At 37.7% G+C, this 25,896-nt stretch overlaps 1 protein-coding gene across 5 annotated transcripts; it reads left to right on the top strand.

The window, feature by feature from the left end:
* The first annotated feature begins 8,540 nt into the window (after positions 1 to 8,540).
* LOC104087593 (uncharacterized) lies at positions 8,541 to 22,458 on the top strand. 5 transcript variants are annotated; one of them, XR_011410674.1, is made up of 4 exons: positions 8,541 to 10,048; positions 10,141 to 10,225; positions 13,693 to 13,753; positions 22,159 to 22,458. XR_011410674.1 is itself a non-coding variant. In XM_070182909.1 (4 exons), exons 2-4 carry the CDS (start codon positions 9,464 to 9,466, stop codon positions 22,176 to 22,178), a joined length of 843 nt encoding a protein of 280 aa, XP_070039010.1. In that variant the 5' UTR covers positions 8,541 to 8,775; positions 9,274 to 9,463; the 3' UTR covers positions 22,179 to 22,433. The 5 variants fall into 5 exon arrangements, 4 of the variants coding, with proteins under 4 accessions (XP_070039010.1, XP_070039007.1, XP_070039009.1 ...); XM_070182909.1 differs by having other exon boundaries at positions 8,541 to 8,775; positions 9,274 to 10,225; positions 22,159 to 22,433; XM_070182906.1 differs by having other exon boundaries at positions 8,541 to 8,775; positions 9,228 to 10,225; positions 22,159 to 22,433.
* The last annotated feature ends 3,438 nt before the right edge of the window (positions 22,459 to 25,896 follow it).

Raw genomic sequence — 25,896 nt, 5'->3', positions numbered from 1 at the left:
CATTTGGTCAACCTATCCATAATCACCCAAACTACGTCAAACTTTCGCTGAGTCCGTGGGAGCCTAACAATGAAATCCATAGTGATCCGCTCCCATTTCCATTCTGGAATCTCTAACTTCTGAAGTAATCCACCCGGTCGTTGATGCTCATATTTTACCTGTTGACAATTTAGACACCGAGATACATACCTCACTATGTCTTTCTTCATCCGCCTCCACCAATAGTGTTGTCTTAAGTCCTGATACATCTTCGCAGCACCTGGATGAATGGAGTACCGCAAACTGTGAGCCTCCTAAAGAATCAACTCATGCAAGCCGTCCACATTAGGTAGACATAGCCTGCCCTGCATCCATAATATATTATCATCTCCAATAGTGACTTCCTTGGCATCACCGTGCTGAATTGTATCCTTAAGGACAAACAGATGGGGGTCATCATATTGTCGTTCCTTGATACGATCATAAAGAGAAGACTGAGAAACCACGCAAGCCAAAACTCTACTTGGCTCGGAAACATCCAATCTAACAAACTGGTTGGCCAAGGCTTGAACATCTAAGGCTAAAGGCCTCTCTACTACCGGTAAATATGCTAAGCTGCCAAAACTCTTTGCCTTACGAATCAAGGCATCGGCCACCACATTGGCCTTCCCAAGATGATAGAGAATGGTGATATCATAATCTTTAAGCAACTCCAACCATCTCCGCTGCCACAAATTAAGATCCTTCTGTTTAAACAGATGCTGTAGACTCCGGTGATCGGTGTAGATCTCACAATGGACACCATACAAATAATGCCACCAAAGTTTTAAGGCATGAACAATAGCTTCTAACTCCAGGTCATGTACAGGATAATTCTTCTCATGCACCTTTAACTGTCTGGACGCATAGGCAATCACCCTACCGTCTTGCACCAATACGCGACGCGTCACAATACACAGTATAAGATCATGTACCTGTAGGTAATACCAATACTGGGGTTGTAGTCAAATTTGTCTTGAGATTTTGGAAGCTCTCCTCACATTCCTCGGTCCACCTGAACGGAGCACCCTTCTGGGTCAATTTGGTCATATATGCAGCAATAGAAGAGAAACCCTTTACAAATCGGCGATAATACCTAGTCAAACCAAGGAAACTCCGGATTTCCGTAATTGAGGACGGTCTGGACCAACTTTGCACCGCTTCAATCTTCTTTGGATCTACCTTGGTCCCCTCACACGATACTATATGACCCAAAAATCCCACTGAATCAAGAAAGAATTCACACTTTAAAAATTTTGCATATAACTTCTTTTCTTTCAAAATCTGAAGAACAGTCCTCAAGTGTTGTTCACGATCCTCCCGACTCCGGGAATACACCAGAATGTCATCAATAAACACAATGATGAAGGAACCAAGATAGGGCTGAAATACAATATTCATTAAGTGCATAAATGCTGCTGGGGCATTGGTCAACCCAAAATACATCACAAGGAACTCGTAATGACCGTACCGAGTCCTGAAAGCAGTCTTCGGGATATCTGGATCTCGAATCTTCAACTGATGATAGCCTGAACGCAAGTCAATTTTTGAGAGTACTCTGGCACCCTGAAGCTAATCAAATAGGTCATCAATACGTGGTAATGGATACTTGTTTTTTACTGTAACCTTGTTCAACTGGCGGTAATCAATACACATCCGCATAGAACTATCCTTCTTCTTTACAAATAAGACAGGAGCACCCCAAGGCGATACACTAGGACGAATGAAACCCTTATCAAGAAATTCCTGTAACTGTTCTTTTAATTCTTTCAACTCTGCTGGGACCATGCAGTATGGTGGAATAGAAATGGGCTGAGTACCCGGTAATAAATCAATACCAAAATCAATATCCGTGTCGGGTAGCATACCCGGAAGATCTGCTGGAAATACATCATGAAAATCCCTTATTACAGGAACTGACTCTACAATAGGAGTATCAATACTAACATCTTTCACATAGGCCAGATACGCATCATACCCCTTCTCAACCATTCGTTGAGCTTTAAGAAATGAAACAACTCTGCTAGGAACGTGATCCGAGGTGCCTCTCCACTCTAGCCGCGGTAGACCTGGCATAGACGATGTCACCGTCTTGGCGTAACAATCAAGAATAGCGTGATAGGGAGACAACCAGTCCATGCCAAAAATAATATTGAAATCCACCATGCTCAGCAATAATAAATCAGCTCTGGTCTCAAAACCATTGATAACAATTAAACACGACTGATACACACGATCCACAATAATAGCTTCACCCACGGGTGTAGATACATAAACAGAAGAACTCAAGGAATCACGTGATACGCCCAAATATGGGGCAAAATAAGATGACACATAAGAATAAGTGGAGCCTAGATCAAATAAGGCTGAAGTATCTTTATGACAGTCCGAAAAAATACATGTGATAACATAATCGGATGCAACAACATTTGTCCTAGGAGGAAGGGCATAATATCTGGCCTGGCTTCCCCCTCTAGGGCGATCTCTACCTACCCAACCTCCACCTCTAGCTGGCTGTGCAGGTGGAGTGACAACTGGTGTAGTAATCATGGCCTGAGAAGCCGGAGGACCCTGTGGAATAGGTGGGGCTTGAGAAATCTGTGGAGGTGCACCCCTCCTAATTCTGGGGCAATCTATCATAATATGACGAGTGTCACCACACTCAAAACAAGCCCTCGGAGGACGTGGCTGCTGGGACTGGCTCGGGTCTGATCGACTAGACTACCCACTGAAAGCACCCCGTACAGGAGGTACAAAAGACACTGGTGGTGCATAATATGGAACCTGAGGTCTGGGAGTAGTCGGAATACCACTGGAAGCTGGAAGTGCTGAATGAATAGGGCGGCTCACATAACCTCTACCATGACGGGCTGCAACTGGGACACGAGAATTATTATATGTGCCAGAATCTCGGGGTCTCTTAGCTTCCCTCTCTTCCCTCTCCCGACTCTGCATACCTTCCAATCTCCTAGCAATTGACACCACCTGTTGATATGTGATGTTCATATCTAGCTCTCGGGCCATACTGCATCTGATACTAAGGTGAAGACCCTCAATAAATCTGCAAACCTGCTCTCGAACAGTGGCAACTAAGGCTGGTGCATGCCTAGCCAAATCACTGAATCAGACCGCATATTCTGACACGGTCATAGAACCCAGTCGCAGCTATTCAAACTCTGCGCGCCAAGAATCTCTAAGACTCTGAGGAACATACTCCCTCACGAACATATCTGAAAATTGAGTCCAAGTAAGTGAAGCTGCCTCAGCTGGACTATCAAACTCATATGCCCGCCACTACTGGTAGGCTGCTCCTCTAAACTGGAATGCCGTGAAAGAAACCCCACTGGAATCCACAATACCCATAGTACGAAGGATACAGTGACATTCCTTCAGAAAACCCTGAGCATCCTCTGAAGCTAAACCGCTGAAAGTAGGAGGGTGGTACTTCTTATACCTCTCGAGCCAGAGCTGCCCTCCCTCTGAAATTGTTGTCCTAATCTCAGGCCGAACTGGGACAACTAGCTGCACTGGTATAACCTCTGGGGCATGGTCAACTTGGGCCCGTGGTTCTAGAGTACGAGCAGCAGGAGTCTGTGCTCCTTCCCCGGTCTGAGATGTGGCAGGAGCAAGTGGAATTAACCCTGCCTGAGCTAGAGTGCCAAATATGCTCAAAAACTAGGCAAGAGTCTCCTGAAGTGCAGGAGTAGTAACAGGCGTCTCAGATGCATGCTCTCCAACTGGAGCTACTGGTTGCTCTGGTGCAGCAGCTCGTGCAGGTGCTCTGGATGCACCATGTGGTCTTTCTCGGCCTCTGGCCCGACCCCGACCTCTTGCGGCTCTAACAGGGGGAGCGGGTGTATGATCATCATATCCAGTTGTGCATGTCTTCACCATCTGTGAGAGAATAGAAGGACAATTGTTTAGACCCTTGAAATCAACAAAGGTGCACGATAAGGAATCAAAGAAATGAATATTTCCTAACAGTTCCATAGCCACTCGAAGATAAGTACAGACGTCTCCGTACCGATCAGCAAGACTCTACTAAACCTTCTTGTGACTCATAACACCTATGAACCTAGTGCTTTGATACCAACTTGTCACGACCCCAAATTCCCTCCGTAGGAGGTCGTGATGGCACCTACTCTCTAAGACTAGGTAAGCCTATCAATGCGGAATAATCATAAATATCTGAAATAAATAAACTACAATTCAATGAATTACAACTCCCAAAACCGGGTAGAAATAAATCACAAGCTTCTAAAATTTATTCTCAATATTTCTATGAATCAAGGTCTAAAGAAAAATAATGAAGCAACATAAAATGATAGAAGGGGACTCCAGAGTCTGCGGACGCTGGCAGATATACCTCGAAGTCTCCGTGCGCAGGTAACTTCACTGACGTTTAGACTGGTAAGATGTACCTGGATTTGCACAAAAAGATATGCAGAAGTATAGTATGAGTACACCACAGCGGTACCCAGTAAGTGTCAAGCCTAACCTCAGTAGAGTAGTGACGAGGTCAGGTCAGGCGCTACTGGAGAATAGATAATGACATGGAAAAATATTTAAACAATTTAATAAGATAAAATGACTATGGAAATGAATCAAATAGTATATCACATTTAATGACACAAAATAAATACAAATAATATCTCGTGGAATCAAAACAGAATTTCCTTTTACCTTTATGAAAATCACAACAATTAATCGAAGGCAACTATGGCCATAAATCAATATCAACAAGGGCACTACCGAGGTACCGCCTCATAGTCCCAAATCATAAATAAATTCACAATATCTCATTTTCTTATATCACCGCGGGAGCCTTCACAATTTATTTAAAGAAAATATTTTTTTTTCGAAATAGCATCCCGCGTTTTAGCCACCCTTATCACACCGCATGACTTCTAGTAGTCACCCCTACTAATCACGCGTATCAAACCACGCTTATCTCACCGCATGCGTTTCAATACCTAGACCTTATACCACCGCATGCGTATCAATATTACAATATATCACAATTTACACCTCAAGTGCCCAATATTTTAATTTTCCAAAAATAAATCTACAACAATATTTTTCAATAATAAAGAGCTCACGGCTCATGCCAAAATAATCCAACAATAATATTTTTCCACAATTAAGATCTCACGGCTCCATCACAATAAGTACCAAAAATCTTACGAAAATATTCAGGAATAAATAATTCAGGAAAATAAAATTTCAAAATCTTTAATACGTTGCTTCAATATCAAATTTAGAAATGTCAAATACTTCATATTAATAATACTTAATTTAAAGAAAATCAACCTTCAAATAATGCACGGTATAAAAGAAACCAAGTTTCAATTAAACAGGTAAAATAATTAGCAGGAAAAGATCAAGCAAATTTAAGGTATACAAATCAAATAAAAAATGGAGAATAAAACAAGATTTAATAATTTAATTAATATGTAACATTGATCTTCATAATTTGAACACATAATCCTTTACATTTAGTCTGTGTACAATTAATACCAATCCTAGGGGAATTTCCCCCCATAAGGTTAGATAAGTCACTTACCACGACTTGCTCCAATTTAACCAAGTAATATATTTTTTCCTCGATTTTCCGATTCCGGTCGACTCGTATCTAGCCATAAATAAATCGATACAGTCAACAAAAATTATAGAATTAATTCTATAAGAAAATACTATATTTTTCAATAAAAATCCGAAATTAACTCAAAATGGCTCGGAATCCGACAAAAGTTACGAAATATGAACGCCCATTCAAACACGAGCCTAACCATACCAAAATGACTAAATTCCAATAACTGTCCGACCCTCAAATCCTCAAATTTATCCAAGAGGGTTTTCGAATTTTTCCAACTTAAATCACCAATTAATTATTAAAAAGAGTGAGAGATTCGGGTAATCTAACAAAGATTGAGTTAAGAACACTTACCCCAACATTTTCTCTGAAAATCTCTCAAACATCGCCACAATCCGAGCTCCAAATCGTTAAAAATGAAAAATGGGACAAAGTCCCATTTTCTGAACTTAAACATTTTGCTAGTGGTTTCTTCTTCGCGAACGCGACCCTTGCCTCGTATTCGCGAAGCACAAAAATGTGCTGCCCAACTTTCCTCTTCGCGAACGCGACCAATGCTTCGCGAATGCGAAGCTTTGCAAACTCAAACCTTCGCGAATGCGTCCCTTATCTCGCGAACGCGTAGAACAAAAGACTGGGTTCCCAGCTGCCTCGCTCTCCTTCGCGAACGCGACGCCACTCACGCGTTCGCGATGCACACACAGACCATGCCTTCGCGTTTGCGTCCTCTCCTTCGCGAACGCGAAGAACAAAACTTCACACTCAGAAAACACTCTTCGCGAACGCGTCATACTCCTCGCGTTCGCGATGCTTCCACTGACCACACCTTCGCGAACGCGAGATCTTCTTCGCGAACGTGAAGAACAAACTTCTGCAACAAAAACCAGAAAATCTGCTACTTCTCTAAGTCCAAAAATGACCCGTTGAGTATCCGAAACACACCCGAGGCCCCCGAGACCTCAACCAAACATACCAATAAGTCCTAAAACACCATACGAACTTAGTCAAATCTTCAAATCATATCCAACAATACTAAAAACACGAATCACACATAGATTCAAGCCTAATGAACTTTGAAACTTTTAATTTCTACAAACAACACCAGAACCTATCAAATCAAGTTCGATTGCCCTCAAATTTTGTACGCAAGTCATAAATGACATAACGGAGCTATGAAAATTTTCAGAATCAGATTTCGACCCCGATAACAAAAAGTCAACCCCTCAGTCAAACTTCCCAAAAATATAACTTTCGGCATTTCAAACCTAATTTCACTACGAACTTCCAAGTAAATTTTCGATCACGCTCCTAATTCCAAAATCACCATACGAATTTGTTGGAATCATCAAAATTCTATTCCGGGGTCGTTTGTACATAATTCGACATCCAGTCACTATTTGAACTTAAACTTTTAAATTTTTTATCAAAATTCCATATCTCGGGCTAGGGACCTCGGAATTTAATTCCGGGCATACGCCTATATCCCAATTCACGATACAGACCTACCGGAACTATCAAAATACTGATCTGAGTCCGTTTGCTCAAAATATTGACCAAAGTCAACTCAGTTGAGTTTTAAAGTTCTAATTCATATTTTAATCCATTTTCACATAAAAACTTTCTGAAAAATTTAACGAACTGCGCACGCAAGTCGAGTAATGAAAAATAGTGCTTTTTGAGGTCTTAAATCACATAATTAATCATTAAATTTAAAGATGACATTTTGGGTCATCACATACGCCAGGTCCCATAATTCGATACGTACCCAGCGTGACCGTCAAAATACGTATCCGGGCCCGTTTACCGAAAATATTGATCGAAGTCAACTAAAATCAACTTTTAAGGAAAAAATTCTTATTTTTATTAGTTTTTAACATAAAAGATTTCCGGAAACATGCCCGGATAGCGCATGTAAATTGAGGAGGGTGAAAATGAGATTTTAAGGCTTAAGAGCGCAGAATCGAGTTTCAAGACATAAGATGACCTTTTGGGTCATCACAATTACTTAATAGTTTAAATTAAGTAAGGTTACTTTGGTATATATAGTATTTTGCAAAGGATATTTTTGGTAGGAAGAAAAGTTAAAACTGCTTCTGTTTCTGGGGAGAAGCTATTTTTTTCTGGTTCTTCAAAACTGTTTCTACTTCTAGCTAAAAGCACTTTTGTTTTTCAAAAAACATTTGGCAAAACACCTCAAATTGAGGGGAAAAGCCTTTTTTTGAAGAAAAAAAAAATACTTTTGGCATGCTGAGAAGCTTGGCCAAACAAGCTATAAGCTTAAATTTAGTGTGTGTTTGGTATAATGGAAAATTATGGAAAATGTTTTCCAAGAAAATGTTTTCTTGGAAAACAAGTAGTAATCTTATTCATTTTCCGGTATTTGGTACACAAATTAAGGAAAATAACTTCTCAAGAGTATTCATAAATAATTTAGATACAATAAATCTAAGCTTTTGAAACCGCGAAATTTCGAACCCATAAACTTTATAATTTCTAAACTCGTAAACTTTCAAACACATAAGCCTCCGAACTCATAACTTTAGAACTTGTAAAATTTTGAACGTGTAAATCGAAAGATGAAAAAACTAAAACTGAAAATATATATAAAAAAAAATCCCGGGGGGAGGTGCAGAAAAACCAAACACCAGAAAATTGAAATTACAAAAAAAAGTAAATGAAAAACCTTTTTTTGTACGGGGTGGGGCAGTGGGGTGGGTGGTGCTGAAAAACGAAAAAGTAGAAATTTGAAATTACAAAACAAAAGTAAATTTATTTTTCGGGGGTGTAGGGTGGGTGGTGACGAAAAAAAAATATAAAATTTGAAAGAAAAAGCCTTTTTGAGAGAGGGGGTGGGGTGGGTATGGGGTGGGATTAGGTGGGGTGGATGAGCAAGGGTGCCGAAGACTGATAAGGAGTTTTGGAAATTGTTTTGAGGTTAAATAATTAATAAGTCATGTGATAATTCTAAACCCCCAAATATTCTTACCTTCAAATACCAAATCCTCAACAAACATGTATTAACATATCTGAATGAAAATAATCAACAAACATAGGTATAAAAATTGAAGCAGTTGTTGGATATCATCGGCGGTTCTAGTTGCCGACGATTGGGAGGCTTCACCGGAATAATCGACGGCGACGAACGGGCGATGATACGAATCTAGGTTGGTAAGTTTTACTTTGTATATTTGTTTTATCTCTTCTTTCCAAGGGATATAACCCGCCCATGTAAATAGTGGAGGATTATTGATGCGAATTTTAGAAAATGCAGAAAAAGTTGGTCTGTGTTATTTTTACGGGTATTTTTGTTTAAATTTTATTTTCGTGTTAAAAATAGTTAATTTGCAACACTTTTGAACTTGGGGCTATTGTTTCAATACATACTCTAAAATTGGCTAATCGTGAACTTTATCCTACTAGTTGTACAAGTCCAAATCCAACTAGTTCCGAATTTTTTGGTCTTGTCATAAGCAAAATCCTTGTCAATATAGGAATTTACTTGCATGCCGAGTCCAATTCCTAGTTCCTAAATGAGAAAAAATTTGGGCTTGTCATTGATATTCAAAATCCATGTCAATATAGGAACTTACTTGCACGCCTATATATATGTCCTTAGGTTCTTTTTGTCTTGCTATGGAAGTGGTTCTTTTTCCTTGCCCTAGAAATAGAGAAGCCTCACATCCTCAAACTATGGCGAACTGAGCAGAGTTGCCCATCGATCTGATTACTGAGATTGCAAAGCGTGTTAAAGTGATTGAAGATTTCATTGCTTTTGGTGCCGTTTGTACCTCATGGCGAACTGCTGCTTCAAAGCAAAATTTTGATGTGCTTTCGCCCCAAGTTCCATTGCTTATGTTGGGTGCCAAAGATGACGATTATCAAGAATTTTACTCTCTTTCCAAGAAGAAAGTTTCACGCATATTTCTCCCGGAAGCTGGAGGACGAGAGTGTTTACCATCCGAGGGATGGCTTTGCACCGTGGCAAATAATACGGGGGAGATGAACTTGTTGCATCCTTTCTCTCGAATCAAAATACAGCTTCCCTCCCGAAAAGATTTACTGTCTTTTCATGGTCTGGATTATCTCGAAAGAGCACGTGAAGGAAAGCGTTGGCACTGCGTAGACAAAACTATCTTATCTGCAAATCCATCTCTTACATCAGATTATACATTGTTGGTGCACTATTATGGAGGAGGTTCTTGTTTGGATTTTTGGCGACCCGGAGATCTTAATTGGACGGAAATTGACGTTGTTACTGATGGTGGAGTCTGCAATATAATTTTTTGTAAGGGCCAATTTTATTCCGTGAGTTACTGTGGCGAAGTATGGGCTTATGATATTGCAGGGCCTAGCATTACTCAACCAAGTGTACATACACGCTTGCTTGCTGAGCTGGAAGATGATATGTTTAAACTGCCTTCAGTTCAGTTCTACCTAGTTGAGTTATCTGGTGCACTATTACTTGTTACTCGATATGCAATCAAACCTAATCACATATATTTTACTGATGATTGGTTGGAATATGGTAGAAACGAGGAAGGAGGGGCTGGAAGAGATATGGGGACTTACAATATAGAAGATGGAAAAATTGAATCATTTTATCCTGGATTGTCAGTAAGTCTTATTTGCCCACCAACTTGGGTTATGCCTTCACTAATAACATGATTGCAACTTATTGTTTGTTTTGAATTGTTATTTTTATTGTATTATCAGTTTAAAGCTAAGTTAATCTATTTATTCTCCTTCATTGTAATCTTGGCTGGTGGATTATTGTTGTGTTTAATAGATGATCGAGGCTTATGATATTTAGTTTGCAAAGTAACAATAAAAAGGGAATATTTAGTTTGTAAATTTTAACTCTCTCATTTGATTCCCCCTACATTTATCTCCTTCGAACATGTGCTATTGTGCACGCACTTATATCTCCACTTAAGAAGGACCATTGTCTACCAATATACCTAGAAAATATTTTGCTTGATAATTTCATATGCTGATGTTATGGTGCTCGAGATCAGAAGACGTTATACTTGCATTTGTTACATTGGCAAAGCTGATCAATAAGAATTACGTACTATATGTTAATATTTGCTTTTTATCAGTTTAGCCTTTTGTTGCATTATCGCATTTATTTGATTGACTTGGTTGCTTTGATTCTTTTATATTGAGGTACAACCAACTGAAACTTTTTGATAACTAATCTTTTTAACAACACCAAGGAGGAATTGTCTAGCGATGTTATTGGCTGGTTTTTGTACCTCAATTACACACTGGATCAATGAACTCCAGTACAGAATTTATATCATTTGCAAGTATAACTTGCGGGAAAATCGACTCATATTCAACGAACTCTTTAAATTTACTAGTATATTATATAATTTTGGTCTCAAGTAAGGTGATGCAGCACATCTATCAACTAAGAATCCTATTTATCTTTTTTCTTCTTTTTTGTTATTTTTTCTCTCATTATTTCATTTGAAAAGCCTAAAAGTCATACTTTACAACTTCTGGTACCTGTTTGTATTCCAAAGTAAATTCATGTAGATTAATTAAGTTATTTATACGTGAAGGAGATTCCACATTATATCTTACATAAAAAACACACAACATTTTCTAGTTCTTCTCTATCTATAACATATTGTTCTTCTTTTCCCATTTAGATTTGCCATTGATGAAGGAAAATTTAGCAAAGTTGCTCCTTGGCAATGATATATCTGGTAGAGATAAGGGTGTCTCATCTTCACCGGATATATCAAATGTAATCACAAACCTGAATAGGTAATTTGACTTGGTGGAAAACTGGCACCACATGCAGTGTATACCTTTAGGGGTCATTGGATTGCCAGATAAGGATACTAATGTTGGGATAAAATTTGGGATTGTATTTATCTCATGTTTAGTTATAGGTATCTGTTAGTCCCAGATAAATTTTATACCAAAATGGTGGGATTAGCTATCCCATGTAGAAGGTGGGATAACTAATCCCATGGGATGAATATTCTTGTCTATCCCACAATTGAACGAAACGACCCCTTAATGAATTTAAGCAGAAGTATTCATGCATATAACTAGAAAAAGGTGGTAATTCAACTACTTGTGAATTTCACAAAAGCTATTTAAAGAAAAAGAAAAGCACACATTTTCTTATCAATGTCGAGTATGTTATTAAAGAAAAAATATATTAAGGTTTTTTGTATATGATTATCCTTAGTTTCTCAGATTCTAGCTTCTGTTTCTTTTACTTATTTCTCATGTATGTGCTATATTATAAAAAGCCACTTCTTAAATTATCTTAAAAACACCTCCATCTTTTCCTCTCCTAACTTCGACATCTCTTTTCAGTTTATCAAATGATATTGCGTATTAGACGCACCCAAGGGTGTGACCTAGTGTTCATTGAAGTGAGAGTAGAACCATAACATCAGTTTCAAATCTTAACTGAGGCAAAAACACTAAGAGATTTCGTTCCATCTTTCCAAGCCTTGGTGGAAAGAGTTACTAGGTACCGTGCTGGTGGGCAGTAGCAGGTACCCGATGGAATAGTCGAGGTGCGAACAAACTGGCCCATACACCAGCATCTACAAAAATTATATTGCATATTAGACGAGTGAGATTCTTCAAAGAAAATGTCAGACCTTTAAGAGAGGCCACAATGTTCATCTGCCCAACAAGCAATTGGTGGGAAGTTTTGGTTCTCTCATCGAGTAAAACAAGGAATGTATTCAAAGGCAGTCTAAGCTAACAAAGTATTAGGCTTTGGGCAGTAAGAGTTTCCAGCTTGGATTGTTAGCAAGTAGCCTAATTTGCAGGTAGGGTGAGCTAATCTCTGCTTTATATAGGCGTGTTTATTTGCATTGGTTTTGTGCAAAGAATTCAGAGAACAAGTGCTTGATGGAATCAAATGTCCCTTATATGGTGGCATGTTTCTGTTGGTTGGTAACTCGAAGGCATGTTTAACACAACTTTCAATTATGTTTGAAACGCTGTTTATGTAGAAGCAAGCCAGACGGACAATGGTTTCTTAATATGGATGGACTTAAATGGATTATCCCAAAGCATGTGTGAGCTGCTGAAATGCTGGAACATTAGAGGGAGGACGACAAAAAAAAAGTGGAGCAAACTGTTCCTGCATGTATATGGTACATGGTAAAGAAGGGAGAGAAATTATAGATGCTTGGAAGATAGAAAATTCCTTTTTAGAAGATCAAATGAATTGCTTACTTTATTTTTAGTTGGTATAAATAAGACTTGTCAATGATGCTGAAGCAGCTATAGATCTTATAGAATCTTTTGTGAATCGACCCTAGTCCAATATGGGCTACCAACAAGGATGTAACACAAATAGCTATTGGCCCGTGAAGAAGCAACAGGGCTAGGAGGTCTTCACAGGTTAATCTGGGACCCAGGCTAGTGGGCTTGGAAAGGAAATCAATGGTGCAAATTGGGAACTGGTTAAAAGGTGCTAGGAGTTAGCAAGGAACTACATGCATAGTGTGAAGAAGAATTCTGTGTCCTCTCATCCCCCTTTTCTGGTCTAAGCTTCTCATCCCTACTTCTCTATCCTTTGTATTCAATTCAGCCATACTAGCAATAGTTCTTATATTTTGAGTTGATGTGTAATCTCGTTTCTCGGTTGATATGTAAATACTTTTGATAGCACCTCCTTGGTGCTATATTTATGACGCATTTACCTTTCCTTAGGAAGACAAGAGTGGGTTGCTCTAATGGTGAGCACCCTCCACGTCCAACCAAGAGGTTGTGAGTTCGAGTTACCCCAAGAGCAAGGTGGGAAGTTCTTGGAGGGAGGGAGCCGAGGGTCTATCGAAAACAGCCTCTCTACCCCAAGGTAAGGGTAATGTCTGCGTACAAACTACCCTCCCTAAACTCCACTAGTGGGATTATACTGGGTTGTCGTTGTTGTTACCTTTCCTTAGGAAGTACTTCATCGAACATTTTCTTTCTGATGCTTTATTTGCAATTAAACTACATGACATATGGGAACGGGCTCCACTGAATGAGAAGTAAAATATTATGACATCTAACGATAGCTAAATAAACCTTGCTTCTTTTCCTTTTGATTTCAGGTGAAGGAGATGATTGTGGCTCCAGTATCCGAGCTAGACTCAGTGCTTTCTGATCAACAAGGTACTCTCATTCAATTAAGCTTACTAGACAACAATATGGTAATTCTATAGTTTAAGTTAGTTAACTGTCATACTTAACCCTAATTTATCTCTGGGCTATAAAGATATTTTGAGGAGGCAATTCTAAATGAGATCTAAAGATAGATAAAGAGTGACTTTTAAAAAAACAAGATACATACGCAATAAGCTTTTGAGTAGGTGATTTATCTGAAAAGAGGATTTGCTAAGAACATTGAGGATTTGCTCTAGATGAGATTTTTGGATTTTCAGAAGTACATGAAATATAATAAGTTATGGATATTGACTTTTAAAGCGGACAATGGAGTTTCTTTGGGATTTGGGTTTAGAGATTTTTTTTTTGAGGTGAAGAAGATACATAGGGACCAAAGCTTTGTCTAGTGGTAAGAGCGTAACTTGCTGTGATATATGGGTTAGGCGCATATCATAAGTTAGAACTCCTCCGCATGCAAAAGCCCTGTATTTAGGTGGAGAAGGATAGAGCGGGATCCCCATTATTCACCAAGTTTCAAACCATATGCTCTTGGGTTTTTCTTTAAGGGGTGTGAATGAGAAATGGAAGAGGCACCTCTTTGATTGCACCTTTTCACCTCACCCTTTCATTGTCTATAAATTTAGAGGCTTGACCTCATTTTTAAGATATGGAAAATCTAAAAATGTTGCATTATTTTTCCAAATAAACATAAATGTCAAGTGTGCTTTGCTTCGTTTGTCGAGTTCGCCGAAGTTCTGTGATTTGTAGTGCCGCTATCACAGAATAGTTATTACGTTCTATCCTGGGAGGAATTAATCCAAAACCTTGGACAACGGTGAGAGGATTAAATTCTTTAAGGACACACAAAGAGCTTGTGGGCTCAAAATTATTTTTCTATTTTGTTTTAGTGAACTAATGTTTCGTCGCTTCTCTAAATTGGACACAATTTACAAATAATCTTAAGGAATTTAATGTAATCTGATAAAGTTAAATGTATGTTCGTAAGGGAATTGAAAGCGTTACTCGTATTGTGGCGATTACAGAAATGGAACACGAAAGTAACAGATAATTGAATTTACTTCGTGTGTACTCACTGTTATATGGTGATGGCTTTCTCGGTGAAACGGTGCAATCGTATGGACTGCTACATGGACGTTTGCCGCTCGCTATGTCTAGGCTACAATTCAAGTTTGCTTGCTGTTATAACAAGCAAGTCAATCCTGAAATGCAAATTAGACGGGTTAAATTTATATTGGAAAATGCAAAGGCCTTAAATTGGTTCAGGCATAAGCAACATATTCCCTTGGTTTATTTGAAAATTACATCATCAGCAAATAGGCTAATTTCCAATCGGTGCTTCCTCTCTCCAATAAGGTTTTGGAATCAACAATTTACTATCTTGTTATAGCGTATTTACTTTTTGAGGGTTCACTCTCAAGACTACTCAATGGAAGAAACTATTTTGGTATCAAATTTACTCCAAGGCAACATGTATGATTTGTGGAAATTTATGGATTTGGAGAATGCATTGTTTCTTCCATTTTTTCCATAATCCATGGGTTTGGAAAACGGCAAAGAACGAACACAACATGTGGGTTGATCACGTTGTTGTCAAAATCACCAAACACTATGTCCCTATCGTTATATATAAAACTGCGAATGTTCTAGTAGATTGGGGCGGTAAGGAGACACATTGGAAGGGTATTAATTAGCGTGACTAATCAAAATTTAGTTGAAGCCCATTCAAATCCTTGTGTTGTTATCAAGAGAAGAGTTTCATAAGCAAAAGGGATTTGTCACAACAATCCTGCCAAATTCTACTTAATTGATTTTCAAAAGCAAATAATACTCATGGAAGGAAAGTTAGAATTGGTGACGGTGAGACCAACGTTGTGAAGGTGATGATTCAAAATGGCCCTATAGGAATAAAAATCGGGTTCTACTTTCTTTACTCTACTCATTTTTCCTATCCTTTGGCAATTTATAAAATCTTGGTTTAGGATAGAAGTTTATTATATAGTGATCTCAAACTATATATTTGCATGTGGTTATGACAAGGATAATATATTGTTAAGGAAAAGTTTATTATTATGTTTACCATATAAAATTGGTTTGTCGAATGTAGTTTGTTAGCCTGCATGCATGAAACCATATAAATGAAGTATTTAACGTTGTAAGTATGAGTTAAGCTTACATGAATACTTGAAAATAATAATTTTGAGATCATGAAGATGAAAATTTATATGTATCAAAGAAGAGAACAATATATCAAACTATTGAATTGCCTAGGAGTTACAGTGGTTTAGTTGGAAAGCCATTTGAATTTATGATTGTCTATCCCTGTTTTGGATACTAAAATCCTTGTGATTTTCTACTTATTATGGAGACTAATCTTCGTGATTTTCTACTCATGCTTCGAGATTAAAATCTGCATGATTTTTCTACTCGTTCATTGAGATTAAAGTCTTCGTGACTTTCTACTCGTTTTGGAGATTAAAATCTTAGTGATTTCTACTCCAATATATTATTCGGTGTGAAAATTAAATACTTCACCATATAAAATATTATGGTTGTGTCAGATTGGTTTGAAGATTAAAAACTTCTTTGTTTACTAAATCTAGATGGGTCAGATATTATTCGGTTTGAAGATTAAAAACTTCACCGTTTATTAATTCTGGCTTTGTCGTGATACAAACAAGAGTTCATATGGTTGGATCTACAAAGTAATAGGGGCAGTGAATGTGAATCTCCTTTTGAAGAAATACGTTTGGAATATGGTATTATTCATCAAACGACAATCCCTTTGTCACTGCAATGGAATTGCAGAAAGAAAGAATAAAAGCGTTAAAGGAGATGATGAATGCCTTGTTGATAAGTTCTGGTTTATCCCAGAACTTGTGGGGGAAGTTATTCTTACAGATAACCGAATACTTAGTCGAGTTCCCCATAGCAAGATGCAATCCATTCCACATGAAAATGGAATGCAAGGAAGCCCAACTTAAATATTTTATAGTGTGGGGGTGCTTAGCTAAAGTGCAAAGTTCCTAAACCCAAAAGGGTAAAGATCAGACTAGAAGGATTACGTTTTCATAGGATATGCAACAAATAGTAAGGCATATCATTTTCTGGTTCATAAATCAGAAAATGCCGACATACATATGGATGTTAGTAGCATTGGCTACGGTGTATGGTCTTGGAATCCATCAAATGGATGTGAAGACAACCTTCTTAAATTGAGATTTAGAGGAAGAAATTTACATGGAATAACCTGAAGGGTTCGTGGTTCGTGAAGGGAAAAAAAAGTGTGCCGACTTGTTAAGTCACTTTACGGACTAAAATGAACATCCAAACAAAGACATGCGATATTTGACCAAATAATATTGTCAAATCATTTCAAAATTAATGAGTGTAAACAAATGTGTTTACGTTAAGAATACTTCAAATCATATAATCATTATTTCATTATATGTGGATGATATGTTGATGAAATATTTAAAATGTGGGGGCTTTTAGCTTATGCATGACAAAAGCCAATGTTAGACGTAATGTCTAAATGATATAACTTTTGAACCCCACCAATCCTTAGTAGATATTGATATGATAGTCGATGAATTCATTACTTGTTCAGTCTTAGTGATGACTAGTGATAAAATTATAAATTCGAAGTTGTTTACGTACCTTTCCAGAAATGATTTGTTCTTTATTGAACATTTATAATGTTTAGCTCTCTTATAAAGGGTGTCACCTGGAAGGCTGTGACTTTTCATGAAAGGTGCGTTGGTATGTTTTGTATAAACATGATCGTTCATGAATGAATGTATTAATACGTTGGTCTATAATGAGGTGAACCAACCGATGCACATGACAAAAATCCATTGCAAGTTGGATTAGTTTCATGAATGAAAGTGCTATAATTTGCATATCATATAGACGTATGAATAAATAGCATTCAAATGGTTAAAAATTGCGGAGTGATTGCTAAATGTGTTATATATTAAAAGGTTGTGGCCACAACTGATGCTAATCATTCCAGCTGTTGTTATAATATACTATTGGTAGATTAAGTGTAGTCAATAATCTGATATGCAATAGAAAGTCGAGACGTATTACTCTACGACATAAGGAAGTTCGCATTGAACTGTCATGACAATAAAATGAGTTTTGGGATATTTTAAATATATCCATGACTATACATTGTACTATAATAAGTATTGTACGGTCATTAAGAGGTATAGTAATGCAAATTGGATCACCGGATCAACCTAAATTAAATTCACAAGTGGATATACTTTTAAATCAGTTGAGGAGCAGTGTCTTGAAAATCGTCCAAATAAACATACAATGCCCGCTCTACAATGAAGGCTGAATTTATAGCCTTAGACAAGGCCGGTTAAGAAACTGAATGGCTCCCGAATTCTTTCAAGAAATTCTATCTTAGCCCAAAATATTGGCACCTATATACATACATTGCGATGGTCAAGCGGCAATAGGAAGGGTTGGGAGCATTATGTATACCAGAAAATCTTGTCGTATACGACGAAGACATATAACAGTTAGACAACTACTCTTTAGGGGAGTAATCATAATTGACTATGTGAAGCCAATCGATAATGTGTCGGATCCATTTATAAAAGGCCTAACTAAAGAAGTAGTTGAAAGATCATCGAGGGGAATGAGACTATGGCAGAGGACAAGTCATTGTGGCGGTAACTCTACCTAGAAGACTGGAGATCCCAAGATCTAGGTTTAAGGAGCCCAAACAAAGTCATTAAAGACGGTTCAACATTGTCAAATAAAATTTATTTTTGGTCCATTCTCGTGATGAGACAATGTTCAGTACCAAGGATAAAACATTAAGGCTTTTTAATGGTTTCTAAGTTTGATACGGGGTATATCAAATAGTGTATCCACGGGATAATACGTTTAGGAATCACCTATGTAAGTGTGAAGTGTTAGCTGCTTCAAAGAGTGTTCTGTAAGGCCAATTCTCTATGCACTTATGAAACCATGCGGTGTTTATAGCTGAAACGAACACAACAGTGAGAACCAAAGACGGTTAAGGGTTAATTGTGTGACTTATGGTTGTCTAGGTATACACCAAAGTTTGACGGTTCAAAGATATCAAATCTACCAATTGACAGAGTATATCCGACATAAGTTCACTACGGAAAGTTCAAAGGGAAACCTACTTATTCAGATGAGATTAATCCTTACTTGCGAATCACACAATGTTTTGTGCATGTTTTCTTCACATATGATCATTCCCCATTCATGTTGGGGATTGTTGGGTTTTTCTGTAAGGGGTGCAAATGAGAAATGGAAGAGGCACCTCTTGGATTTTACCTTTTCATCCCACCCTTTCATTATCTATAAATTTAATGGCTTGACCTCATTTTTAATATATGCAAAATCTAAAAAACTTCTCCCCTAATTTCTACATTGTTGCATTATTTTTTCAAATAAGCATAAATGTCAAGTGTGATTTTCTCTGTTAGTTGAGTTCGTTGAAGTTCTGTGATTTGTAGTGTCGCTATCACAGAATAGTTATCCCGTTCTATTATGGGAGGAATTAATCCAAAACCTTGCGCAACTGTGAGGGGATTAAATTCCTTAAGGACACACAAAGACCTTGTGGTCTCGAAATTATTTTTCTATTTTTTTAATGAACTAATGTTTCGTCGTTTCTCTAAAATGGACACAGTTTACAAACATATGCCACCTGCCTCGGGGACTTCCCAGTTATCAAAAATGAGTTCTGGTTAGAGACCTATAACCTCTAGTGCTAGCCCCCCTCCCCCCCAAACCATTTATAATTAGTGAAATTTGAGCTCAGATTAATTCAATCAGTGGTTTGAGTAGAGCACATAGTATTAGCATTGATGTGATCAACTGAATTTACAGGGAGAAGAATGGAATTGCTGAAAGTGTTTTCCTGATTTGGGCTCATGACAAGCATGATGTTTCGGAATTGACCTCTTTGAGTGCTAGCTCGAGAGCTTCTTTTGCACGGGAAATAGAGTTGATAAATATATTGTATATACTTTTTGACGGTCAAATGCTTTCGTACTTTTTGTGTGATGATCTGATAGGTCATCTTATGTTTTAGAACCTAATTATGCATTTTAAAGCCTTAAAGACCTCATTTTTAGCTTTTTCGATTTGCGTGTGCAGTCCGAGTATTTTTCCGTAAAGCTTTTATGTTAAAAACTGAGAAAATATGAAACTTTGCCTTAAAATCCATTCGAGTTGACTTCGGATAACGTTTTGAGCACACGGATCTGGATTCGTATTTTGACAGTCCCGGTGGGCCCGTATCGTGATTTGGGACTTGGGCGTATGCCTGGATCGAATTCGGAAGTCCTTTGCCCGAGTTATCACACTTTGTTGGAATTTGAAAGTTAAAAGCTAAATGACTTTGAAATGTTTGAATTTTGTATATCGGGTCTGTATTTTGGTTTCGGAACCCGGTATAGATCCACTATTATATTTATGACTTGTCTGTCAAATTTGGTGAGAAACGGAGCTGGTTTGACGTGATTCAGACGTTCGGTTGTGAAAATAGAAGTTTCAAAGTTTTCTTGAAAATTTTATTTGATTTGGTGTTCAATTCATAGTTCTAGGTGTTATTTTGGCGATTTGATCGTGTGAACAAGTTCGTATGATGATTTTAGACTTGTGTGCATGTTTGGTTTGGAGCTCCGAGGGCTCGGGTGAGTTTCGGATAGGCTACGGAGTGTTTTGGACTTAGAAAGCTCAACTGGTTCTGCAATTTCTGGTGACTGGTGTCTGATCTCGCAATTGCAAGATCAGTGTTCGCATTTGCGAACATTCCCCAATCCTGACAGGCTCGCATTTGCGAAGAGTACCTGGGTCAGCATGAGTTCGCATTTGCAATCAAGAGGTCGCAATTGCGGGGAGGCCAGAGTTCGCATTTGCGAAGTGGGGCTGGGGCAGGCTTGGTCGCATTTGCGATCAATTTGGTCGCAAATGCGGAAGATCAATGTTCTCAATTGAGAACAAGTCATCGCAATTGCGATAAAAGTAGAGATGTGAAGGTCTTTACATTTGCGGGGGTTCGCAATTGCGAACCCCAGGTCGCAAATGCGACATCTCCAATTGATGAAAATGGGACTTAGACGAGATTTTGGTTCATTCTCTCAAATTTTCAAAACAAGAAACCCTAGAGGCGATTTTTCAAAGAACTTTTCTTCCCCCAAATAATTGGTAAGTGATTCTAAACTAGTTTCTTTCAATCTTTCACTACATTTTCTAAGATTTCAACCAAAAATCTTGTGTTTTCATATTGGAAATTGGGGGGTTTTTGGGTAGAATTAGGAATTTTTGTGAAATTTGGATTCAGACCTCAAATTGAAGTCGGATTCCAAAACAAATTACATAACCAGGCTCGTGAGTGAATATGTGTTCATATTATGTGACTTTTACCCGATTCCGATACATGGGCCCAAATCGACTTTTTGGGGCAATTTTCTAATTTCTTGCTTTTAGCTTTGATTTAATTAATTAGATTAATTTCTTTTAGTTGTGTTTATGGTACGTAATTGATTTTGGCTAGATTTGGGCCATTTAGAGTCGGATATTCGTGAAAAAGGCATTGTTACCGATTGATTGAGCTTGGTTCGAGGTAAATGGCTTGCCTAACCTTGTGTGGGGGGAAATCCCCTTAGGATTTGGTACTGTTGTGATACGTGAGTGTCGTGTACGTGAGGTGACGAGTACGTACACAAGCTATTTGTTATAAAACCTAATACTGAGTAGCAACCTGTTTTTCGTTTAATTTGAGTTATACCGTTTAAATGAGTATTAGTCCGTTTTCATTCTTAATTGAGTTATTCCAATATGTTTAGTTATCATGTTTAGTCTACTATCGCATGTCTACGTGCTTTAACTGCTTATTTGAACTCTGTGAAGTATGCCTAGTTGATTTCCTACTTTTTCTTGTTCCTTATCAGTATAACTGTAGAAATTTTATTGTTACTGTTGTATTTATCAGTTTGAGTTGTGTGTTTACCTTTAAGATTACGAGGCGGTACCTCGGGAGCTCTTCCTGCATATTTACTTTTGAGATTACGAGGCGGTACCTCGGGACTCCCTGCACATTTACTTTTGAGACTACGAGGCGGTACCTTGGGAGATTTCCTTACTTATTTACTTTGGGACTACGAGACGGTATCTCTGGAGATCTCCTATTGTTTACCCATGTGTTGTATTGTTGCTTTGTTATGTTTCCTTTTGCTAAATTCTAGTCTCTTATTATACTATATATTCTCCTGCCTTATGTATTATTTACCAGTAGGCCTGACCTGACCTCGTCACTACTCGACCGAGGTTAGGCTTGCCACTTACTGGGTACCGTTATGGTGTACGCTACTCTTATGCGCATGTTTTATGTGCAGATCGAGGTACTTCTTATTAGCCCCGCAATTAGCTGAGAGTGCTTGTTGTACGGAGACTTCAAGGTACACATGTCGCATCCGCAGACCTCGGAGTCCCCTTCTATTCTCTCTTGTATCATTTACCTTCCGTACTTCTTTTATTAGACTCTAGTATATAGAGATACTAGTTTCCTTCTGTAGCTTGTGACTTATGATGTTCCGGATTTTGGGAATACTGTGTATTACTGGAGTGATGGTTATTGTACATGCCAAGCAGCATTGTTACCAGTTATTTAGTTATCTGTTGCAGTTAGTTGTTAAGTTTTACTTCCATTTTGTTATTTCCACATTTTGTTAGGCTTATCTAGTCGTAGAGACTAGGTGCCGTCACGACGTCTTACGGAGGGAGAATTGGGTCGTGACATTTTGAGATATTAGATCCATATGTCCTACTAATGAAATTTATGGTTTGAACATGCAATTTAGGTTAATTTTCTTCCAACTGCATGCATATATCGTTTAGTAGTAAACTTGAAATGTGGAGAATTAGATAAATGGATATTTCAGCGCACTTTATATGAAAAATTTGAGATAGATACTAGAGCAAATATAATTATTAATATAATGTATAGGTTGGCATTGTTGGTTTCAAACTCGGATAAAGTTGGAGGGTTTTGGTCAGATTGACGGCCAGTGTAAGATTGTTCTAATTATGATGAGCTCTCTAAATATTGAAAATAGAGCAGAATGATACAGATAACTGGATTGGCTTTGAGGTGTATTTATGATAAATGTATAAGCGGGAGCCTTAGCTAATTTTTCTACGCTTATGTATGCCCGAGAGGTGAGAAAGCTAACGCTATATTCCATTTGGTCTAATCTTATAGTGATTTGTGAGTTCTTTCTTCACAGATTTAATGGGTGAGTCAATATCCTTGCATCTTTTAGAGTTTCCTCGCTAGACCTATTGGCTAATGTAGTTTGAGAAGAAAAACATGGCATTAGTAGTTTTGCTGCATAATGGCTATTCACACACAAATTTGAGTAATGAACTGAACTTTGAAGCCATTGAAGGGCTTCCTTAAAAGAGTTTTAGAGGGAAATTTGCTCAAATGTTCGATACACTAGTACTTATTTATAGCATTCTTTGTTCCTTTGCAACGTCAAGAAGCAGATGCCCGTGCTTTTTAGTGCCACATAGCAAGACTCAAAATGGAACCTAAGATGGTCTGTTACATTTGGAATGGTATACTTGTGCTTGTAGTTGTTAAAGGTAATCACAGCATGCTTTGGAAGTGAGGTGCAAAGGACTCCAAACAAGAAAAAGCTGATTCTTTGAATCTAACGTTAAAAAACAACAACAAAATCCCAGGAGTTTGATCAGAGCAATCCCTCTTGTCCTGTTTACTTCTCCTCTTTTATTTCTTCTGCTTCTCAACTTCTCTTTTACTTCTTTCTTGTACTAAATTAGGAGGATCTATAGCGTTTCCACACTTCCCCTCCAGGGTGACTCGAACACAGGACCTAACGGTCATGGGTGAATGTGCTTTTACCAACTGAGCAAGCCTCACTTGTCAGCAATTTTAAAGTTAAAGTTGAATTTATCTTTCTGACGGTTTGTTCAATTTACAGATTAATAGTTTTTCATTTGTGTTGATATTACTGCTGTTATAGTTGTATAATGGATGCTAAATTTAAAATGTGCCCTAATCATACATGTTAGATAAATTTTGTATTATCTTTAAATTGCAAAGGTTCATACTGCACATGTGGCATATCCTGATCCTAGTGGTATTCTGCTAGGAAAAAGAATAGTTTCAATAATTAACTCAAATAGCCGCTCACCTAATTTTTTAAACTATAAATAATCAACGGATGTATAATGTATATACAATTTATGTATAATATATGCATAACTATGTATAATCTATGTATATCGGCTAGAAAAATTATACGTTAAATCTGACGGGCTATTTGTGTAACAACCCCTTAAGAGATTTTTCCCTGAAATAAATACTATAATACAAACTTATTTATCCGCTTTAATTAAAGTTTTCTATTTACCAGAGCTAACTGAGTTTTCTTTAAGAATTTGTATATATTCCCTCTTAAAGGCTCTCAAACCATAATTCAGTGAAGACTCTTTTTCTTTTTTCTCTCTTCTCTCCCTAATCTTCTATAACGACCCGACCAGTCATTTTAAGTATTTACGCTCCTTTCAACTATTTGAAGTATTGAATAACTTCCTACGAGGTATTATGACTTGTGTAAATTATTCGGTTTTGATTTTAAGGTACTTCGGAGTTAGCTTGGAAGAATGAATTTCATGTTGGAAACTTAAGTTGAAATAGTTGACCGGATGTCGACTTATGTGTAAACGACCTCGGAATATCATTTATGGCTTGTGTGCAAAATTTGAGGTAAATCGGACTTGATTCGATAGGTTTCGGCATCGAATGTAGAAGTTGGAAATTTCATAAGACTAAAGTTTCAAGTGAGTTCGCACACGACCCAACTTTGAACGAGAATATTTGCATATATATAGAGTTATGTGATGATCTACCTATCAAATGAAATATCTTCAAGTCTAATTTCTAACGCTTCAAACCGTTCATCATTTGGACATTCCTACAAGAAGTTATGACCAAATTACCAAAGACGGGAAAAATGCAATTCTGCGACTCATTATATCGCAAAACTGCTTCTGCGACCGCAAAATAGGTCGCAAAATGGACCAGAAGAGCCCAGTTTTGGGCGCCGATTTTGCGATCAATTTTGCGGCCCGCATACCCATTCTGCGGTCCATTATGCGAACACAGACCTACTTTCGGAGGGTTAATTTTTCTATTTTCATAACCCGACCCCATTTTGATAAATAGACTTTAGGACTCATTTTGGAGCAAAAATCTAACATTTTTAGAGAGAAGGGAGTGTGTTCTAGAGAGAGGAAGAAACTCAAGTCTTTGTTCATCAAGATCTTGTTCAAGCTTTGAAATCCAACAAGGAAATATCACAAGATCTTCACCCAAGAGGTAAGGTTCTAACCCCTAGTCTTCAATTTTGAATTTGGATAAAGATGGGTGATTAAGAGTATGATTCTTGGATGTAATAGTATCATTTATACATATCAATAAGGTTTATGGAAAGATTGTTGAGTTCAAATGGGTATAGATTGGGTTGAAAATGGTAGAAATCTTCAAAGACTTTAATTGAAGATTTGAGGGTCGAGTTGATGTCGGAATTTGGTGAAATTTGTTTGGTTGGACTCGTGGTTGGATGGGCATTCATATTTTGTAACTTTTCGGGTTCTGATATGTGGGACCCACGGGCGATTTTTGAGTTAATTTCGGATTTTATTGGAAAAATTAGTATTTCCTTATGGAATTAATTACAATAATTGGTTTTGATTGAATCGAATTAATTGTGGCTAGATAGGAGGCTTTTGGAGACCAACTCTCGTGGCAAGGGCATAGCGGAATAAATAAATACACGGGTTGAGGTAAGTAACAGTTTTAAATTTGGTTCTCAGGGTATCAAACCTCGGATTTTGGTATCATGTGATTATTTTGGAGGTGACGCACATGCTAGGTGATGAGCGTGTGGGCGTGCACCGAGGGAATTATGACTTGGTCCGTCCTGGAAAACTATAAAGTTGAATAATTTGTTGTTAGCTATATGCTCTCTATGTGTTGATAAAATTTGACTGTAAATCATGTTAGAAATCATACTTAGGCTATGTGATAGTACTGTTGGGACCCA

Source organism: Nicotiana tomentosiformis, chromosome 8 (assembly GCF_000390325.3).
Source record: "Nicotiana tomentosiformis chromosome 8, ASM39032v3, whole genome shotgun sequence".
In the NCBI taxonomy this organism is placed as follows: Eukaryota; Viridiplantae; Streptophyta; class Magnoliopsida; order Solanales; family Solanaceae; genus Nicotiana; species Nicotiana tomentosiformis.
Note: the sequence above shows the minus strand (reverse complement) of the source record. Positions and strands in the feature narration are given on the sequence as shown.

Excerpts from the sequence above, each read along its gene's own strand:
- LOC104087593 (XM_070182909.1), top strand. The coding sequence starts at position 9,464 with ATGTTGGGTGCCAAAGATGACGATTATCAAGAATTTTACTCTCTTTCC. Across the intron at positions 10,226-13,692 it reads CATTTTATCCTGGATTGTCA|GTGAAGGAGATGATTGTGGC; the intron begins GTAAGTCTTATT and ends TTTTGATTTCAG. Across the intron at positions 13,754-22,158 it reads AGTGCTTTCTGATCAACAAG|ATCGAGGTACTTCTTATTAG; the intron begins GTACTCTCATTC and ends TTTTATGTGCAG.